The sequence below is a fragment of the Plecotus auritus genome, assembly GCF_963455305.1.
Source record: "Plecotus auritus genome assembly, chromosome: 9".
Lineage (NCBI taxonomy): Eukaryota > Metazoa > Chordata > Mammalia > Chiroptera > Vespertilionidae > Plecotus > Plecotus auritus.
In genome coordinates, this window is record NC_137783.1 from 77,598,028 (window position 1) to 77,617,322 (window position 19,295).

The 19,295-nt window shown below is 38.9% G+C and overlaps 1 protein-coding gene across 2 annotated transcripts in view; it reads right to left on the reverse strand.

Moving 5' to 3' along the window:
• Positions 1 to 19,295, reverse strand: part of PDGFD (platelet derived growth factor D) — a 279,623-nt gene that overhangs the window by 104,652 nt on the left and 155,676 nt on the right. Inside the window, exon 2 of one of the 2 annotated variants that reach the window (XM_080641016.1) lies at positions 2,326 to 2,512. In XM_080641016.1, the coding sequence (XP_080497142.1) occupies positions 2,326 to 2,512 (187 nt within the window). Of the gene's footprint in view, positions 1 to 2,325; positions 2,531 to 19,295 lie in introns of both variants that reach the window. The other variant, XM_080641015.1, reaches the window with a different exon arrangement.

Sequence of the window (19,295 nt, forward strand, 5' to 3'; positions counted from 1 at the left end):
CTGCCTCTGTGACTTGCTTTCTAAAAGGCCAAGGCATCCTCACCTAGGCTCAACTCCTCCTCATGTTTTCAAAGGGTCAAGGCAGCTCGACTGGGCTCACTTCTGTTGCTATGATATTGCCTCTGCTATCTTAAGCCCTTCCTTTGTTTCACTGTCCCCAGTTTAATAAACTTACTCTCAAAATCACCTGGACTCATATCATAAAATCTTTCCTGCATGAAGTCAAGAACTTACACATTCCATACGGTGCCAGGGCAGACCTACGTCAGTCCTGGTCCCTTTCCTGTGACAGTGTAAGTCTGTCAAACATTATATATATATATTTGGTCACAATTTCCAAAAGGAATCAGTATGAGAAACACCACACCTAAATATAAAGAAAATCTAATATGGCTTTATGGTCCTACCCATGCACTTCAGAGCTCTTATTGGTTGGGCAGAATAACCTAAGGAGGAGGCAAATATAATAGAATGCTGACTTAATTTTGTTGGCAGTGATTTATGAGAGCCTTATGTCCTTTGCCTCAATTACCTTATGAGCAGAATAAGAAAGTTTATATGATTTTCCCAGCTGGTCAACACTTGGGCACTGTATAAACTAGTTACTTAAAGTTTATATGGTGCTTGGAAGGTGAAAAGAACTAACAAAGAATTATTTCAAGCAATAAAATAATACAGTGTAAACATCAAGGAGGCTTTGGACCAGAGGGAAGAAAATCAATTGCATTTCATTTTATATACAATATGTGTAAATCATATTTACTGCTTAAAGCAGGAGTTTACTGGAAACTTTGTTAAGATTGAAATAGGTCATTCTTGTTTTTTGAGTACATATCAGCAGTATAACATCTGCTCCAGATCTGATGTCAAGAGAGCACAACTATGTTTCTTAGGGAGCGTTCCGAGGCAAGTCTCTGGACTGTGTCTTTCCCTTCTTCCTCACCCCTGTCCACCTCTTATTCCTCTACTTCTCCATAAATTTTGAGGAGCAACTAGATTTGAAGGAGGGCCAAAAAGCAAACCATTCTAGCTTTCTCTTCCACTGTTTTTAAGGCCAGGATGCCAAAAGAGCTCATTCACTACCAGAATCAAAATCCCTGTTCAGTAGTAGAAACCTGGCTTTCTCCTTCCATGTCATCACCCTTAATAATCTTTCAATAGAGTTGTGTGTGTGTGTGTTTCATAACTCTTTTTTTTTCCAGTGCAGGAAATTAGTTCTTTCTTTCAAGGTTAAAAAGAAACAAGATCTGCTCTAGTTTATTCTATTTGTAAACACTGACTGGCTCTTCTTTCATGTATTTGAATCTGTTTTCGGACATACAGTACCCTCTATGGTCCTAGAAAGTCATAGCCACTGCTATTATTCTTGAAAAAAAAAAATAGCAACATAATAAAAACTGTCAGCATAATAAACATGCAACAAAGGACAGCCAAATTTGAGGCTCCCTTTTTTTATTATTCAAAGCAAAACAAACCTGCTGGAAGGTTTTAGCAGCTCAGTAGTTCATTGGCAATGCAGAACAAGTGTGTGCAGTTAAGTACAGAAAAGAGATAAGTCCTCCCCGAGTCTTATATATGCTAATTAAGTGAATAAGATGCTGTGGAGCAGACAATTAAAAAAACAACAGCCTGGGCTTTGTCTGATAAATATTCCAAAAAAAGGAGATTATCAGCCATGGTTTTATCTTTGAATGCTGACTCAGACACTACAGGAAACAGACCATCTGAGGAGCCCACAGTCCCTCGGGTTGCCACCTCTTCCTTCTTACACACACCTGAGATTTTAAAACTATGATTTCAAGGTAAGAGCCTGACACCGTAGGTCCTCGCCATCACCCTCTCCCAGTGCTGGGGGAACCATCACTGTGCATAGGTTACATAGTCTGATTAGTTCCTAGAGCCAAGAACTAAGGGTACACACCCCTTGAGCCCAAGGCTGACTTGGGCCAGAGCCACAAGTCTTGGCTGCAGGTGATCTAGGGTTATTGGATGATCCATCTACTCTCAGAGGCTGTTGTAGGCTGGCCAAGACTGAGGCCTGCAGACTCCTGCCTTCTCTGGGGGCTGGGGGCCATGCAGCCTGGCTCTGACAGGTGTGAAAGTGAGGTTACTAGACCCTCCACAGCCCCGTCCATGCCCCAGTTTATTTTGTCCATTAAGACTGGCATAAGGCTTTTTGAGAAAGAAGTGGTGTATTTTGAGTAGGTCCAAAGAGCCCAAAAGGGAAGTTTGATGTGATGCTTTTAAATTCATCTTTTTTTTTTTTTTTTTTTTTTTTTTTCACCTTGGAAGAGTTCTCTAAACTGGACATTTTTTGCCACTTACCTACAGATATCATTTTCTGCTTCCTCTAATCCAAACTGATTGTCAAAGGCTAGCTGTATCCTTGTTTTCTCCTGGGAATGGAGCCGCCATGTCAGAAGCAGGTTCCTGGGGTAGCTGTTCGGGAAGCGGGGACTCTGCAGGTGGCCATTTCCTGTCACCTGAATGGTTTCGTCTCTCCGGTACAAGTCTGTGAGGTGATTGCTCTCTGTTAGTAGTCACAACTTGTAGAAATTAGTATGTTGCTCCAATTACAGGAAAGCAAAAAAAGAACAGTTTAAAAAACATCACATTTCAAAGCACTTCTTGATTTTGTTTAAAAACATAAGACCAAATGGTAGCCTTCTGGTGATACAAACAACATATACATTTCTTCTATAACCCCCCCACTTCCCAAAATTCCTCACCAATGTAGACTTGATGACAAATGCTTTGTATTGGAAGGGCTCTCTTAACATCATATTTGACAAGGAAAAATTAACGATTATCTCAGAACTCAGGTTCATTTTGATTGTAGTTCATTCTCCCTCTTTTCTTTATGTTTTTAATTTAAATTCATTGTTGTTTAAAGTATTACATATGTCTCCTTTCCCCCATTGACCCCTTCCCAGCCACTCCCACCCCTAGCACCATCCTTCCTCTTTTTAATGTAATACAAATAAAATTATCTTTTTTAAAACAGGGACAGTGTAATGGTATACCTTCATTGATTAGCATAGGAGGTAGACAATAAATAATGCTGTATAAATGAACCCGCGAGGGAAAAACACATTTTAAAGATCTAATGATGTTTAATGACCCTAATTTTCATTCAAGTGACATTTTTTCTGTGGTTTCTCCATCATAAAAATCATATTTTTTTGGTGTAGTTTTTCATGGCTTAAATAGATCCAATTCATCTTTTATTTTCTGTGTGTTGTTTGTTTAATAGCATTTTTGTTTGGTTTTTGTCCTGAGTTCCTGAGAGGGAATTTATAAACCCTTAGATTTTTGCAAGTAATAGAAGTGTTCTCTTTCATGGTACTCCTCTGGGACCACATTATGCTAATGAGGTGAGATACTTGGAACCCCTAAGTAGTTTCAGGAAGGGTGCTGGCCTCAACAGAAAGACCAACATGAGCTCTGAGCCTGGATATCAGCCTGGAGGGAAGGAGCATTGGGATGTGAGTTTAATCACACTGCTTGTGATTCAATCAATCCTGTCTACAGAATGAAACCCGGATAAAGACTCTGGCCACTGGGGCTTGGGTAAGCTTCCTGGTTGGTGATGCACATTGATGTGCTGGGAAAGTGATCTGTCCTGAGGGAACAAAAGCTTCATGCTTGGGACCCTCCCAGACTTGCTTGCCATATGTGCCTCTTTATTTGGCTGGTTCAGATTTGTACATTTTATAGTAACATTGTGATTTTTAACTATAGCACTTTCTTAAATTCAATGAGTTGTTCTAGTGTGAATGAAAAAAAAGTGGGGGGAGGTTCTATGGAAAGTGACCTCACAGGGTGACATGATCATAAATTCTTAACTGGGCAGGTCATGGTGGGTAGTCAGGCCCCAGGCATATGACTTTTTAGTAAGAAGTTTGTATTTGCCTTAAGCAAGGCCTGTCCATTGTTTCTGTGCATCTAGGTTAACACACTTTTGAAATAAGCCATAACCAGCTGCAAAAAGCACATAATCTTATTAACTATTCTGTAATCTGTAATTCAACCCACCTCCTTGCTTTTCTCTACCTCCATAGAGTCTTCCTTAAATTCCTCCCTTAATTTCAAATGCATAAAAGAAGCTGCAAACTGTTATTCTCTGGAGCATTTGAGAGCTTGCTCCCCAGCATGTGTCTTCAGTTTGGCTCAAATAAACTCTTATAAAAATTCTCTATAGGCTCTAGCAGGTGTGGCTCAGAGAGGTCACAGGTTAGATTCCCTGTCAGGGCACATGCCAGCATTGTGGGCTTGATTCCCAGTAGGGGGTGTTTAGGAGGCAGCCCACAGAGATAGATGTTTCTCTATTCCTCTCCCTTTCTATTTCTCTATTATCAATCAAAAGATATTTTTAAGAAGTTATCAAAAGGTTTGGACTTCTTACATCAACACTAGCAAATTCTCAAACCTGAGGCTGTGGGAAAGGCTGAATCTGTAGCCAGCTGGTCAGAAGTATGGGTAGCCTGGGGACCACCAAACTTGAAGCTGGTGTCTGAAGTGCAGCCTTGCAGGGACTGGGCCCTTAACCTGTGAAACCCGACCTAACTCTAGGTAGCTTGTATCAGAATTATATTGCACAGTGGATCCATTTTTCATTTCTCCCAGTATCCAGAGTTCTCTTTGCGCTTTAGATTTTGGCTTTTTAGGCCCCTCTATAAGCAGACTCCAGCCACAGCCTATTTCTGTTTCCCCGCAGAGAGTTCACTTTGGGGCCTGTAATTCAGTGAGCCTGGTCAGGAAGGTCTAAATTGCTGGCGGAAACCACTCAGAGGTTGGGCTGCTGAGGGTAGCTCTTAAAGTTTCCAAAATAAGAGAAGGCATGTGAACAATGAGTCAGCATGCGAAATGTAGTCTTCTCTCCCTTTTACAAATATTCCTGTGCATATGGGAATTTCCACTTCACTTTCTTTACTCATGCTGTTTGTAGTGTTGCACTTGCCCAATTAAACTTTGTATGGGAAAGAGAGTCCTAGGAAGAGCAAGGTGGCTAAAGGAAGTCACACTCCTGTCTGCAGACTAGGGCACTGACTCAGCAGTCACCACCTCCAGTGAATTCAGTTAAAGGAAACCCACAAGGCCAGAAACAGTTTTGCCAGCTGACCTGTTGCTCTCCTCTTCCTTTGACCTTATGCTGAAAATATAGCCATGTAGAGTACTTGTCTGCTCATTTAGTAAGTGGGTGAAGACTGCTAGGGAGTAGGGAGACAGGTGTGAGCTTTCAACGAGCCAGTCAACAATCACTTATTAAGCGCAAACTCTAATAAATGCATTGCAATATTTTCAATTCTTCTATCTCTTGATTATTATTTTCACATTTTGCCATATTTTCTTATCTTCAGTACTATTATTTAGTTATAATTTCTCTAAATTAATATTTCTAATCAAAAGCAACTCTATTCTAGATAAAACTTTATATCAACAATGTAAATAGCAATGGATACCATGTGCCATGAATAGAAGGTAACCATAAATCTGAATATATAACTATTAAATTCTTAAATAACCCATCTCAGGTGTTCAGATTCCTCATGTGTAAAATAAGAAGATTGAATAGCATATTTTTTTTTTGGTCTCTTTCAGGGGTAATATTCAGTGTTTTTTTGTTGTTTGTTGCTTTTAACATTTATGTAATTTTATTTTATATTTTTACTGTTCCAGAAACTATGTTAGATTCAAATATAATTTAAGAATGTTTAGAGAGGAGCTTTGAAGACCTGAGAAACAAAGTTGATGCATACTATCAGATCAGGGGGAGCTACAGGGCTATGTGCCTGACTCACAGTGGGAGGACTAAGCTGAGCATATTCCAACAGTTCATTTTGGGGGGTTGGGTGTGTTAACATACTTTAAAGGTAAACTACAGAAATATTTGAAAGACAAATGTACCTGCACTTGATATAGGTGGAAACAGGAAAGTTCTGGAAAGGGTAAAAGGTTGGTGCAGTGGTCGGCAAACTGTTTGCCGCTCTGTTGACTAATGAGTTTGCCGACCACTGCCTTAGGGAAAAACACTTAAAAAATTTTAATAATGTACTAATGTCTTTAACCTGAAGTCAAAACTTCTGGGTAAGGGTAATGCCTTAGCAGTGGTCGGCAAACTCATTAGTCAACAGAGCGGCAAACTGCGGCTTGCGAGCTGCATGTGGCTTGCGAGCCGCAGTTTGCTGACCGCTGGGCTAGTGGAAGGAAAGATCATCAGTCTGTTGGTGCTGTGGAAAATGACCTGCAGGAGAGCACCTGGAAGAAGAGCACCTGAAGGCAAGCACCTGCCATGGGACCATCTCCTAGGAGGCGCAGCAGTCCCTCCTGATCTGCAGGGGACACAGTGCCCTCAGCTGATGCCTGAAACAGAGGATAGTCCACAACTCTATATATACTCTGTGTTTTCCTATATATACAAACCTAAGGTAATGTTTAATTTATAAATACCTAGTAGGCACAGTAAGAGATGAACAATAACTAATAATAAAACAAAATAATTGTAACAATACACCTCAATAAAAGTTATGTGGCCTGGTCAGTGTGGCTCAGTAGTTGAGCATCGACCTATGAACCGGTATTCAATTCCCAGTCAGGACACATGCCCAGGTTTCAGGGCGTGCAGGAGGCAGCCGATCAATGATTCTCTCTCATCACTGATGTTTCTATCTCTCTCTCCCTCTCTCTTCCTCTCTGAGATCAATACAAATATATTAAAACAAAGTTATGTGAATGTGGTCACTGGTTTCAGAGGATCCCTTGCTAAAGTCTTCCTGTAGACTCATTGCTTTCTGGTGTACCACATTGCCATCAATAAGAATACATTTTCTGTTCATATCTTCCACCCATAAATTTAATACCTTCTCCATCTTAAGTATCTGTCATATATTGTGGCCATAACTTTTACAGTTTAGAGTACACCAGCAAAATTAGCACAAATTTACTTTTCCTTCTTACAGTTTCACAGATAAGATTGGTTCTTACTGTAGATCTTAGCAACCTCAGGATACAACATCTTTCCTTATTAAGTCACTGATTTAACCTTTTACTTAAAGAAAGAACCTTGTGTCTTCTCTTTGGCATATCTGAATTGACAGCATCACCACTCTTGCACTTTGGGGTCATTATTAAGTAAAATAAGGGTAACTTGAACAACAGCACTATGATACTTACAGGTGATCTGATAACCAAGAAGGCTACTCCCTGACTATGGGTGGGGAGGGTCTACTGTTTGGAGAACTTGACAAAGGGATGAGTCACATCCTGGGTGGGATGAAGAGGGATGATGTGCAATGTAAAACATGAATTGTATATTTTTGGAATTCATATTTTGAGACCCAAGTTGACCTTGGTTAACTGAAGCTGTAGAAAGTGAAATCTTAGATAGGGGGAAACTATGTAGTTGCTAAAGAACAAGGTTCTGACCTAGAATGGCAGGTAGCAGTAAGTCCAAATCAGGAAAAGAAAATCAAAAGGAACTTGTAGTTAAGAAAGGACCACAAAGAGATGAGTCAGAGACAGGAGCAACATGCTAATGCAAAGGCCTGCGCCCAGCATGGTAACCCTAACACACAGCAGAATGGGTAGGGTAAACATTTTTGAAGAAATGGAAGTCTGGTTTCAATGTGGCAATGAGAAATTCAAGTAGAAGCTTTAGCAGGCTTCTGGGATTATAACACTCGACTTAATGTGGGAGAATAGAACAGATGAGGTCTCTCCTTAGAGAGGAAAGGGGAAGCCTTGCGGTGGCAGGGGGTGGGGGGCAGATCCCAAGGAAGTGTCTGCAGAAAGGAGGCTAAGGCATGGGTGCTGGCATACATGTTGGGGGGTGGGGGGTCAGACAACAAAAGAATTGCCTGGGAAATCAGAGAAGCAATGTCTGGGAGGCAGGCAGGGGACCCACAACAGTGCCATGTCTATGTCAAGTTGCCCAGAAAGAGGCAATTTCAAGGACAGAGAGGTCAATAGTATCAACACACAGAAGACCACAGAGCTTATCAATAACAAAGTGAGTATCCTTCATATGTGCTCACGTAGAGATTTCTGCCAGTAGAAAAGGGACTTCTTTTTTTATAGAACATTATGAAAGACTAGATTGTCATAAGAGTACTAACTCTGCTTTTAAATGAAACACCAATTATATTTTTAAGAAAGCTGTAGTTTTATTAAGAAAAACTTGTTTCCAGTTTTATGAAGTTACCACAGACCTATATTGCAGTATATTGAACTGGAGGCCAAAAAAAATTAAAAATCTAATTTCTGATTTATTTTCCCTTCAAAACAAAACACTCCCAAAATCTACATGTATACAAGCTAGATATCAATAGTAAACACTTTTATAGTGCTTATTTTGTGCAAGGCATTGTTCTAAGCACTTTGCATATTTCAGTTACAGCATCTAAACTCTATTAAACATGACCTTGTGTGTGTGTGTGTGTGTGTGTGTGTGTGTGTGTGAGAGAGAGAGAGAGAGAGAGAGAGAGAGAGAGAGAGAGAGAGAGACCATATATACTTCAAATCTAAGAGGGGAGGGGCATGAGAGACTGGGAGAGATTGATCAAAGAACTTACATGTATCTATGGATAGCCCATGGACACAGAGAATAGTGTGGTGAAGGCCTGGGGTGGGGCAGGGGCTGGGTAGAGCGGGACCAAGAGGGGGAGAATGGGGAACACCTGTAATACTGTTAACAATAAAATAAACAAATAAGTAAACTTGCTGAGTTCATTATCACCATTTGACGATGAAGAGTCTGAGGCACAGAGATGTCAAGTAATTTACTCAAGGTCATAGAGTTAGTGAAGTGTGGAGTCAGAATACAAATCCAGGCAATTGGTCCCAGAGCTGATGCTCTTAACTACTATATAGAAGGTGTTCTTCCTTCTTAGTCTGAAATTTGCTAGAGACTTTTAGATTCTTTGCTCTCTGTAATCCACTTTGACTTTTGAGTCACACTGTTTAAGTATAATTGATAACTTCATGTCAATTTAGGACTATTCTTAGCTGAAGAGTTATAATGAAATATAGAAACACAGAGAAACCTACAAATTACACCTGAGATCACTACCAAGTATTATATACACAGTTACATTTCTGAATGAAGGAATTTACTCTGGTGTTTCAATAATAGCAAACATTTATGGAGCAATTATTATGGGCCAGGCACACCGTAAGAGGTTTAAATACCCTACTTTATTTAATCCTCACAACAACCCATGCAATACATAATATCTGCATTTTACAAAGGAAGCTCCAGCAGTTTAAGAAACTTGTGACCCCAGGGCACAAAGCTAGTAGTGGAATCAAACAGATCCAGAGACATAGAAGCATGGAACAGACTGAGGAATCTCAGAAGGAAGGTGGGGAGGAAGAAAGTGGGGGGATGGAGGGGAAGGGATTAATCAAAGAACTTGTATGCATATATGCATAACCCATGGACAAGGACAATAGGGTGGTGAAAGCCTGTGGCAGGGGGTGGGGCAGACTAGAAGAGGTCAATAGGAGAAAAAGGGAACATATGTAATACTTTCAACAATAAAAATTAAAAAATATACATATCAGGGATAGTATTTTAAATTAAAACAGGGAGGAAAAAAAAGATTTGACCTGAGGAAGTTTATCTTCAGAACACACACTTTTTTTTTTTTTAAATCCTCACCCAAGGATATTTTTTCCATTGTTTTTTTTAGAGAGAGTGGAAGAGCGAGGGAAAGACAGAGAGAAATATCTATGTGAGAGAAACACATAAATTGGTTGCCTCCTGCAAGCACCCCGACCAGGGCCTGGCCAGGGAGGAGCCTGCAACTGAGGTATGTGCCCTTCACTGGAATCAAGCCCAGGACCCTTTGGTCCGCAGGCCGACGTTCTATCCACTGAGCCAAACTGGCTAGGGCCAGAACATACACTTTTAACCAGACCACTGTTCTAGCTGTATAACTACAAAAATATGATATATATCATTTTTCATAGAGTTTCTATGTTTACATGGCAAAAATGTAAGTTATTTTGCATTTTAATACAGAAGGAGGATTATAGCCTCAAAAACTGAGTTGTTCATTTGATATTTTTTATTTAAAAAAAGCAACTAAAATGAAAAAAAAGTCAAGATGCTATATCTGTCTGTCCTGTCTCCAAAACTTTAAGCAAACTAAGCTCACCCAGCAGAGTATTCCAGGAGCTCATGAAAAGTCACTGCCAGCATTGTCACTTGTCTCTGGAATTCATCTAGAACCACCCTTCTCAAAATGTGGTCCCCAGACCAGCATCATTAGCATCAACTGGGAGCTTGTTAGAAATTCAAATTTTCAGGCTCTACCAAGACCTATAGAAACAAGGATGCTACAGGTGGAGTCCAGTGCTGCTTGTTTTATTAGCCTGCCAGGTGCTTCCAGCGCTCCCTAAAGTTTGAGATTCACTGACCATGTCATACTTTCTACTATTTTGCTTCTTATTCTAGACTTCCCCAATTCCTCCATCCCTATTCTTTGAACCTGCAACTCATGTATGATTTTCAACCTTAACTCTTAAATGATGGCTTGTCATGGGCTCGCTCTCCTTTCTTTGACCTTGGAACCTCTTCCAGGACTTCAATTCTGGTAACAATAATCTAGGGTCAGAGGCCACCAACCTTGGTGCCTTTGACACTGAACACTTGGCTCTCACCCCTTAGCTAGATTTCCCCATTTCATGGAAAAGTCATAGAATGTATATTTAAGGAGAAATGAAATTACACATAAAGGTAATATTTTTATTTCTTCTCAAGTTATATTATCTATGACAACATAAGATGCAAAGGGCAGATACTGAGTTGCTGACATAAAGATTAAACTATTTCATCCAAGATTCTATAGGAACAAGCAATGATACAGTTGCGAACTATGCCACCTCACATGAATTCAGTGGAACAGTGACGACATACTCTTTGCACCACTGTCCCCATGTGACATCCAGGGGCCAACTTAGTCACAAGCCCTATATTCTGTAGCTACAAGCCCCAAGCAAAGAATGGTCATTGAGTCAGGAAATTCCCAACTTGCAAAGGGATTTATGACAAAATTTCACTTGTAAAATGGCTGTTCTCTGATCATGCAATATATCATAGTGATGGAAAGTAACTTCACAGGGTGATCTGATCATATATTTTAATTAATTTTTAGAGAGAGGAAGAGAGAAAGAGAGAGAGAGAGAGAGAGAGAGAGAGAGAGAGAGAAACATCGATGTGAGAGTGGAACATAAATTGGCTGCCTTCTGCATGCCCCCTCCCTGGGATCCAGCCCATAACCAGAGCATTTTTCCTTGATTGGGAATTGAACCTGCAACCATTGAACCTGCAACCATTTGCTTCATCGGACCAGATCCAACCAACTGAGCGACACTGGCCAGGGCAGGCCTGTAACTTCTTTAGTGAAAGGTTTTAAGTCAACCCTGTCGCTTGTTCTTGTACATCTAAGTTAAGACACCTTTGAAATACCAGAAGTAATTCCCCTCCAAGTGGGTATTAACCCTCAAGAGAGCACCTAATCCTGTTAACTATCTTGTAATACAGTTTCTGCCTAGCTTTCTGCAATTTTTTCCTTACATCCCTTCTTTAAACTGCATACAAGAATGTGCAAAACCGTTATTCTGTGGAGCATTTGAGATCATGCACCCTGGCATATATTGTCAGTTTGGCTCAAATAAACTCTCATAAAAATTGTCTAGAGATTTTGGCCTTTCTAACATTGACAATAGAAACAATGTTTACCCAGAATGTAGTTGAGTGATATATAAACCCTTCTCATTTCTGCTGCAAAACAGCAACCGCATTGCGACCACTTGCTTTTTTAGGGTGCAGTATATTTCAGAAGCATCCACTTTTGTAAGTCTATCATAAATAGAAGTTGACAAAAAAGTAGGCAGTAAATATCACTGCTTTCATTCTGTCCTTTCTTTTAAGTTAAACTTTGTTTTGTTACTTTAACAGGTAATGAAATCAACACAGAGAAGTTGAAGTGGTTATTGTAAGTCAAGAGAAAGAAAAGGCTGGTACATGTCAGAGTGGAATCTCGAATTCAGCTCCATCCTGTTCTAGTCCTGGTGATTTTCTCACTAAAGGCAACAGCAGCCTTAGACACACCATGTCATCTTTCCGGCTTCTGCTTCGGGTAATGGGGCATTTACTCTCTTTTCAGGTTCAAATGACATAACACCTCCACAATTTTCTTTTTGGGCGATAGAATTGCCATGGTTGGACGGTGACTAACAGACACCAGTGAGGCAACAACAGGACATGGAATCTGAAATCCAAAATCTTCAATGAGATATCTAACAATGATATTGCTGTATACTATTACCTAAAATAAGAGTGCTAAAATAAGACTTCAACAAATGTTCAGCACATGCTATTTAGTAAACTATTACTTCTTGTCAACCAGAAAAGTGTCCTGAGCACATAATGGCCATTTAGCACATCAATTTGAACACATTACAGAGCAATTCAAATCAATCCTTTAGTGTAGAAACACTGTATTCTATCCTTTGCTCTTTTTAAATCTAAGTAGAGGTTTCTTTCTGAGAGGCTGGTTAGGTACAAGAGATAAAAACTGATGATTTTCAAAGTGCTTAAAATTTCTTTGAAAGTTTCATAGGAAAGTTAAAAAAAAGGAAAGAAAATCATATGCAGAATATTAAATTCCTTGAGGGAAAGAACCAGTCTTGCTCCCTAACCTGACCCCAGTCCCTTGCCAGTCTGGGCATATGGAGACACTCAAAATATCCAGGAGTTCCACTTACCAGTTCCAAGACTGACAGTGGATGCCTGAAACCAGATAGTACTAAACCCTATACATACTATTTGTTTTCCTATACCTGTATATTTTTAGGAACTAGTCTCATATCTGTTGAGCAATGTATGAAACCAGGTGACTGATTAGATCTCACAGCTTCTCATCCTATACAATTATCTAATTTGGAATATAGCAAGCTCAGCAAGAATATCAAGAGTCAGGTCTGTGCCTTGCCTAATGTATTACTACTGCTACTAATACTACTACTACTACTACTACTAACTACTAAACTACCTTGGGTAAACTTTGCACCCTGCCTCAACCAATAACAACATGGTATAGAAAAATGTCCTAAGTCACAACACAGCACCTTTATTGGTGAGAAGTAGTATGGTGTATTACTGAAGAGGGAAAAAGAAACAAAGGGAGAAATAGAGAATATAAAAGAGTGAAGGGCAGGGTGTCCCTAAGTTTAAAATGAAGAGGTCATTTTGTAGAACAGACCCTAAAAATAAGAATCGGATTAAAGTAAATGTATTTAGGTAATTTTCTATAAATTATCTCCTAACTTGAAAGGCACAGGGTTGGAGTTTCCATGGGTAAATGAGCTGCTAAAGGTAAAAATTAGACTCTGTTAACATAGTTCGTTTGAAAATCAGCCTGAAGGTATTTTTGACATCTTTTCCCTCAGTGTTTCCTAAGGCATTGCAGCTTGCCATCAACATACTCAATTCCTCCTGGACTGATGATGGGACAATCTTCATCAAGGAATTTAGGGATGACACCTGGCACGTGTTCCCAGTGGGAACTGGTCTTCCAAAAGCTTGTGTCAGCTTCTAAACAGCCACCTACGCTCACTTGGCTGGCTTTTAAGCAACTAGAGAGCAAAGCTGATTTTTATTCAAAATCCTCCATCAGACTTTTCTCAGAACTCAGCAGTTGAGAAAGCCTTTCTGTTTATGAAAATTTGAGAAGAGGGAATTGGTTGACAGTTATATATCTTTTTTTTTTTTTTTTTTTTTTTTTTTTTTAATTACAGCTCCTTTTGGTACAAACCGATGTGTTAATGTTACACAAGCAACCTTTCTCGTAATAACAATTTGGAGACGATGTTTTAAAGAGAAATCACTTGATAATTCCCTGAGCTCAAATTCTTCTTCTTTAAGAATCTGAATCTATCAAAGATGGGGAGGGGGTATTACTATAAAGTTTTTTTTGACAATTTGCCAGAAATAGTCATCAGGAGTGTAGTAATTGTCCAAAGTACCACATCCATAGGTATTATTCCTCACTTCACTATATCTTTTAATGTGTAAGAGTTTTTTTCACATTGCTCAACAGTGAGAAATCATAGTCTTTCCTTCAAAACAACTTTTATTTTACATATAGATTACAGAAGTGATATAAAATTATATTAAAATGGAAATGATGTTTGGTTTCATTTTTGGAAATTAAAATCAGTGAAAATAAAGATTGCCCTAGAATAGTCATACTATAATTTATATTAGTTAATTCTCTGCTAAATATCTTTCCTTCTATTGTAATTTTGTACTGTGATGTTTACCTGTAAAGGAGGTGAAAAAATGAAACAATGACGTTCTGAAATGTCTCAAATGGAGGTAGGTGATGTTGAATGGCATGACTGAAAGTATTATAAAATCAAAGGCTGATGAAGAGAGAGAGATCTTTTCAATACGAACTTAACATCCAGGAAACAACAACCATAATGACAAAAATATCTGCTTCGATCACTACCAACTTAGCTCAGAGATATAGAATGATAACCAGCAAAATAAAAAGAAAAGTAATAGCCAGGAAGAGCTACATTTAGCAGAAAACATTTATTATAGAAAAAACAATCCTATATAATAAAGGCTAATATGCACCAATACTGGAAGAACAAGTAATTTTGAAGACTTTGAAAGTCAATTAAAAAAGACTTGACCCCATCCGGCTTGGCTCAGTGGCTGAGCAGCGACCTATGAACCAGGAGGTCATGGTTTGATTCCTGGTCAGGGCATACGCCCCGGTTGGGGGCTCCATCCCTATTGTGGGGCATGCAAGAGGCAGCCAATCAATGATTCTCTCTCATCATTGGTGTTTCTATCTCTTTCTCCCTCTCCCTTCCTTTATGAAGTCTATGAATATATGAACTTGGACTTTCACTGGGACAATGAAATAAACAAAAATTATGATACTTTTATGGATAAATTTATACTATTATCATTTTATTAAAAAAAGCATTTTGTGTCCTTTCAATGTGGACTCCCTCCCCCCAAAAAAGCCATTGCTAAATCAATGTTGGGTTTTACAAGTCTCTTCAATATTGTTACCTTGTCTTGTGAGCCTCCTCTACGGATTCTTCCCTTGTACTAAGAATAGGCATGGAGTAGCATTAGTCAGGAGAGGTTAGATTATGCTAGCCCACATCTCAGTGGTTTTAATACCACATGTTCATATTGGATTGGTGAGGCTCTGCTTCATGTTTTCTCACTCTGGGACCTAAACTAAGGAGGCATCATGCTGGTAATATTATCAGTCAAGGCAGGGGAAACCAGGAGATTAATAATTGCCCATTGGCATTTTAAGTACTTATGTTTACATTTCACCAGCCAAAGCTAATCACATGGCCAGACCTGACTATTAGCAAGATGGGTGCCTGGAAATAAAGAAGAACTGGAAACCGATGAACAGTTCTTGCGACTGCTGCAGTCCTTATCTGCTTCCCACACACTGAAGACTTGTTCTTTTGTTTTCTAATTGGCAGCATGATCTATCCAGACACAAAATAACGTCTCATTATTTTACTATAAATCATTGCAATGTTGCTGGGGGAGATGGTCAGGAGAGAAATGGATAGGGCAGAGGATTCATGGATGAAAACTTGATGACTAGGGAGGAAGAAAAGCGGGCTAAGGTGCCAGAAAAATATATTAGAGGAAGTGATCTTGATCATTTTTTAGAACTTGTTGTCTTGCTGGAGATGGCAAGTAGTTTACCGGGTAGGTACACTCAAATGGCAAAGGCTTCCTACAGCACCGCCTGAAAGGGGTTCTGAGCCCATGTCTATACTAAGTGGGGAAAAATGGAAATGATTAACAATGTCTGGCATAGGTCCAGCAACACAGAGACAGAAGTATGTTTTTGCCATTCCTTGTTTATATCCCTCATTTAAATACTGAATCATAGTCTACATCTCCTTGTTGCTCTACACTTAACTTTCCTCTTGTCTGTTACAAGATTATGTATGTCTAGATAGCATTCATGTTCACAGGGATACCTAATAAATACTTGCTGAATGAATATTTGCTTGGAAGTAACAAAGAAAAAATGGGTGGTTTACATGTCTAGCAGCAAAGGAGTCTCTGGGTAAATTAAATTTATGTAGCACATCTTTTGCATATTCCTCAGAATACATGCAAATGTTAAGTTAAAAGAATGATTTTCACAAAAGCTAATATTTACTAAATATGTTCAGGTTCTACAATAAGTGCTGAATGTTTATTAGTCTATTTGAAGTGCAAAGGAAAATTACACATTAGTCTTCATTAGTCCACTTATTCAGAAACAGGGAGTCACTTGCTTATGTGTAACAGAGACAAATTTTATTTTAGTCTTTATTTATTGACATCATGATTTATTTTAATCGTATCACTGGCTCTGACTTTAAGTGTAGACAATCAGACAAGCAGACCAAGAGGGAAGAACTGAACAAATGAGGTTAATATTCACTGGATTTTATTATTCTCCTCATCTCAATACTTTTGGTGCTGGTCATCACACACAGACAAACTTGTCTGCGGTCCTGGCATTGCACATTCCCTCGCATCTAGCAGATGTGAATTTAAGTGTTTGCTGCAGGAGTAAATAAGTGAACAAATAAAGGATATATAGGAGTTGATACATGATAACTGCAGATGAAATTGTTTTCGATATCAAGATTAGCCTGCTTACCCTCTATAACCATAAGTTTAAAGCAAAAATTTAACAGCAAATAATACTATCTGTGATAGGGAAAACTAGGTCAAATGACTAAGACATGGTCATATGTTTGAAATAATATGTTTACATAATAGAGTCAGACTGTCAAATTAGGAACTTCTAATACATATTATCCTTTAGAGATTTAAAAATGCTTGCAATATACCCTTGAAATACATGTCAATATAAGTCAAGCTTAATATCTTATTGAATCACTATAATCTAAAATCATTTTTTTTCAGATTCAATAGAAAAAGAACTGGCCTTTAATAAAGGATCATCCATATTATCATTTATTAAATATTGAGAATGACATAATTGTGTGTACATAAGTTGCTAAAAGGAATATATTTGTACCCATAGGCAAATTCAGAGGCCTACTATGGCTTATGCTAGCAAATTGGAAGGCTACATGACAAAAATGACTAATGATATACCAGCATCTGTCTGGCTCCCCTGGGAACTCACATACAGAGGTAGGCAAAAGTAAGTTTACAGCTATAATACAAATAAATAATACCAGAATAAACTCTGTTTTGAGTACTCTCTACTGTCAACCTACTTTTGCCCACCTCTGTATTAATAGTAAACAGATAATCTCTAACATGACCTGGTAGAAAAGAAATGTGAAGCTATTTTCTGGGACAGGCCCCAGAGTAGTCCATCACTCTAAGCATTTACAGAGATGTACAGAGTGCCTGATGGGAATCAGGAACTAAATTTGCACAGAATAGGTTCATGCTTCATCCTTAGCATGATGTCACCAGGCAGACCGGGCAAGTTCTGGGTTCTTCTGTTATTCTTGTTCTTGCAAAGGAAAAATGTAACTTTCTATTTCCATCATTTTAAGGCTTCTAGAATATTTCCAGGGGATCTGTTGCTCTGAACTGCTATTTTCTGATATTTTTATTTTATTCATAAACCATAAGTAATTGTTTTTAAACCTAATTGATTTTTTTTCCTGAAACACCCTCAATAAAATTCCAACTTTTAAATTGATCTAGAGATCCTAATCTTCTGTGAGATTGTTACAGATGCTATGCTATGAGAAGCCTGGGACTGAAACAGGGTTCTATTTTCTTCTTAGATTAATAGCCTATTGCTTGACAAAGAAATGCAGATTTATTTTATTCTTGAGGGATCTCAGGTGTGAACAAAGCTACATTTTTAAGTTAATCTTAGAAAAACTCCCAGTTCAGAAGCACAAAGAACTACAAGTCATGAAAAACTTTTTGTACTTCAAAATAAAAAAGTAAAGACATCTTTGCCTTAGCATATGGAATATAAAAAAGCATTTGAAAGCACCTGTGCACATTGAAAATACCTATTTAACATTTTCCTTAAATAAAATAGTACATTTAAAAGCACGATTTTCTAACTAGTATACGTGCTTACATTAGACTAGAGATATAAACAGAATAAATTAGGTTTGGGGAAGTGTGAAAACTGCATAAATTATAAAGTACCAGGGGACTAGTATGCATTATACTCTTCAGAATGGCATGTTTCACCAAATTATGATTCTGTGTGAGAGTTTTGCATGGTTGTCTGATTTAGCTATTCACACATTTTCCATTTCTATTTTCGCTTCTGGTTAAAGACTAACTTCTTTTATGCACTTAAAGAGCTCTCAGGGACACTGGATGGAACACCAGCAGGTTTTTACTGTCTATTTCATGTCTATGCTACAGAGTCCGAAACTTCAATATCAATGCATTCTCTCTTTATTTATCGATTTTGGGAGCATAGTAAGTGCTCAAGAATTATTTGCTGAATGAATCCGCCTGAAATTCTGCAAAGGAGAGGCCTTTTACTTTATTTGCATAGCACCATATGTTCAATCATCCACTGAGCTCATAGGCTAATTCAGTCTGCAGGTAACAGATGATCAAACTAAAAATGACTTAAAGAAAACGTGTCATCTCACATAGGAAGTCTGCAGGTAGAACTTATTCAGGGGTGGTAAACTTAAGGCTTTGCGATGTAGCCATGGCTTCCAGCTCTCTATTCGGCTGTCCTGAGTCTGTGGGCAGTTCTGTTCACGATGGGTCTGATGGCTCCAGCAGCTCCAGCTACTTCGTCCCCACAGGGTTGGGTTCAAAGGCCAAGAAAGGGCCTTTCTCCACATGCATCTCTTTTTAGGAAATCAGAAACCTTCCTGGAACCCATGCCCTCCCTAAGCAGGGTTTCCCTCCATCTCACTGGACAGAATCTGGAAACACTCTAGGGCGTGTGCCAGTCTCGAGAGGGGAACAGAATTGCCATGACTGGCTCACACAATGCATTTCCTGCGTGAAGGGCGGGACGATTGCCTGAGCCTCCTCTGAAGCTCATGTCTACCCATCAGGGCTCTGTGCATGAAAGAGAGGAGGAAAGCAGCTGGTGTGGCCACTGATGGCACTGATTTAACAACTGCTGTGTTTGTGTTTTTATCAAGTTTTAAAAGTCTACATGAATTATATATTCAACCAATATTTTCTGTATGCACGCTACTTCAATAGGGACAGAGCACCATTACCACACTTGGAATTGAAAAAATGAATATGACGT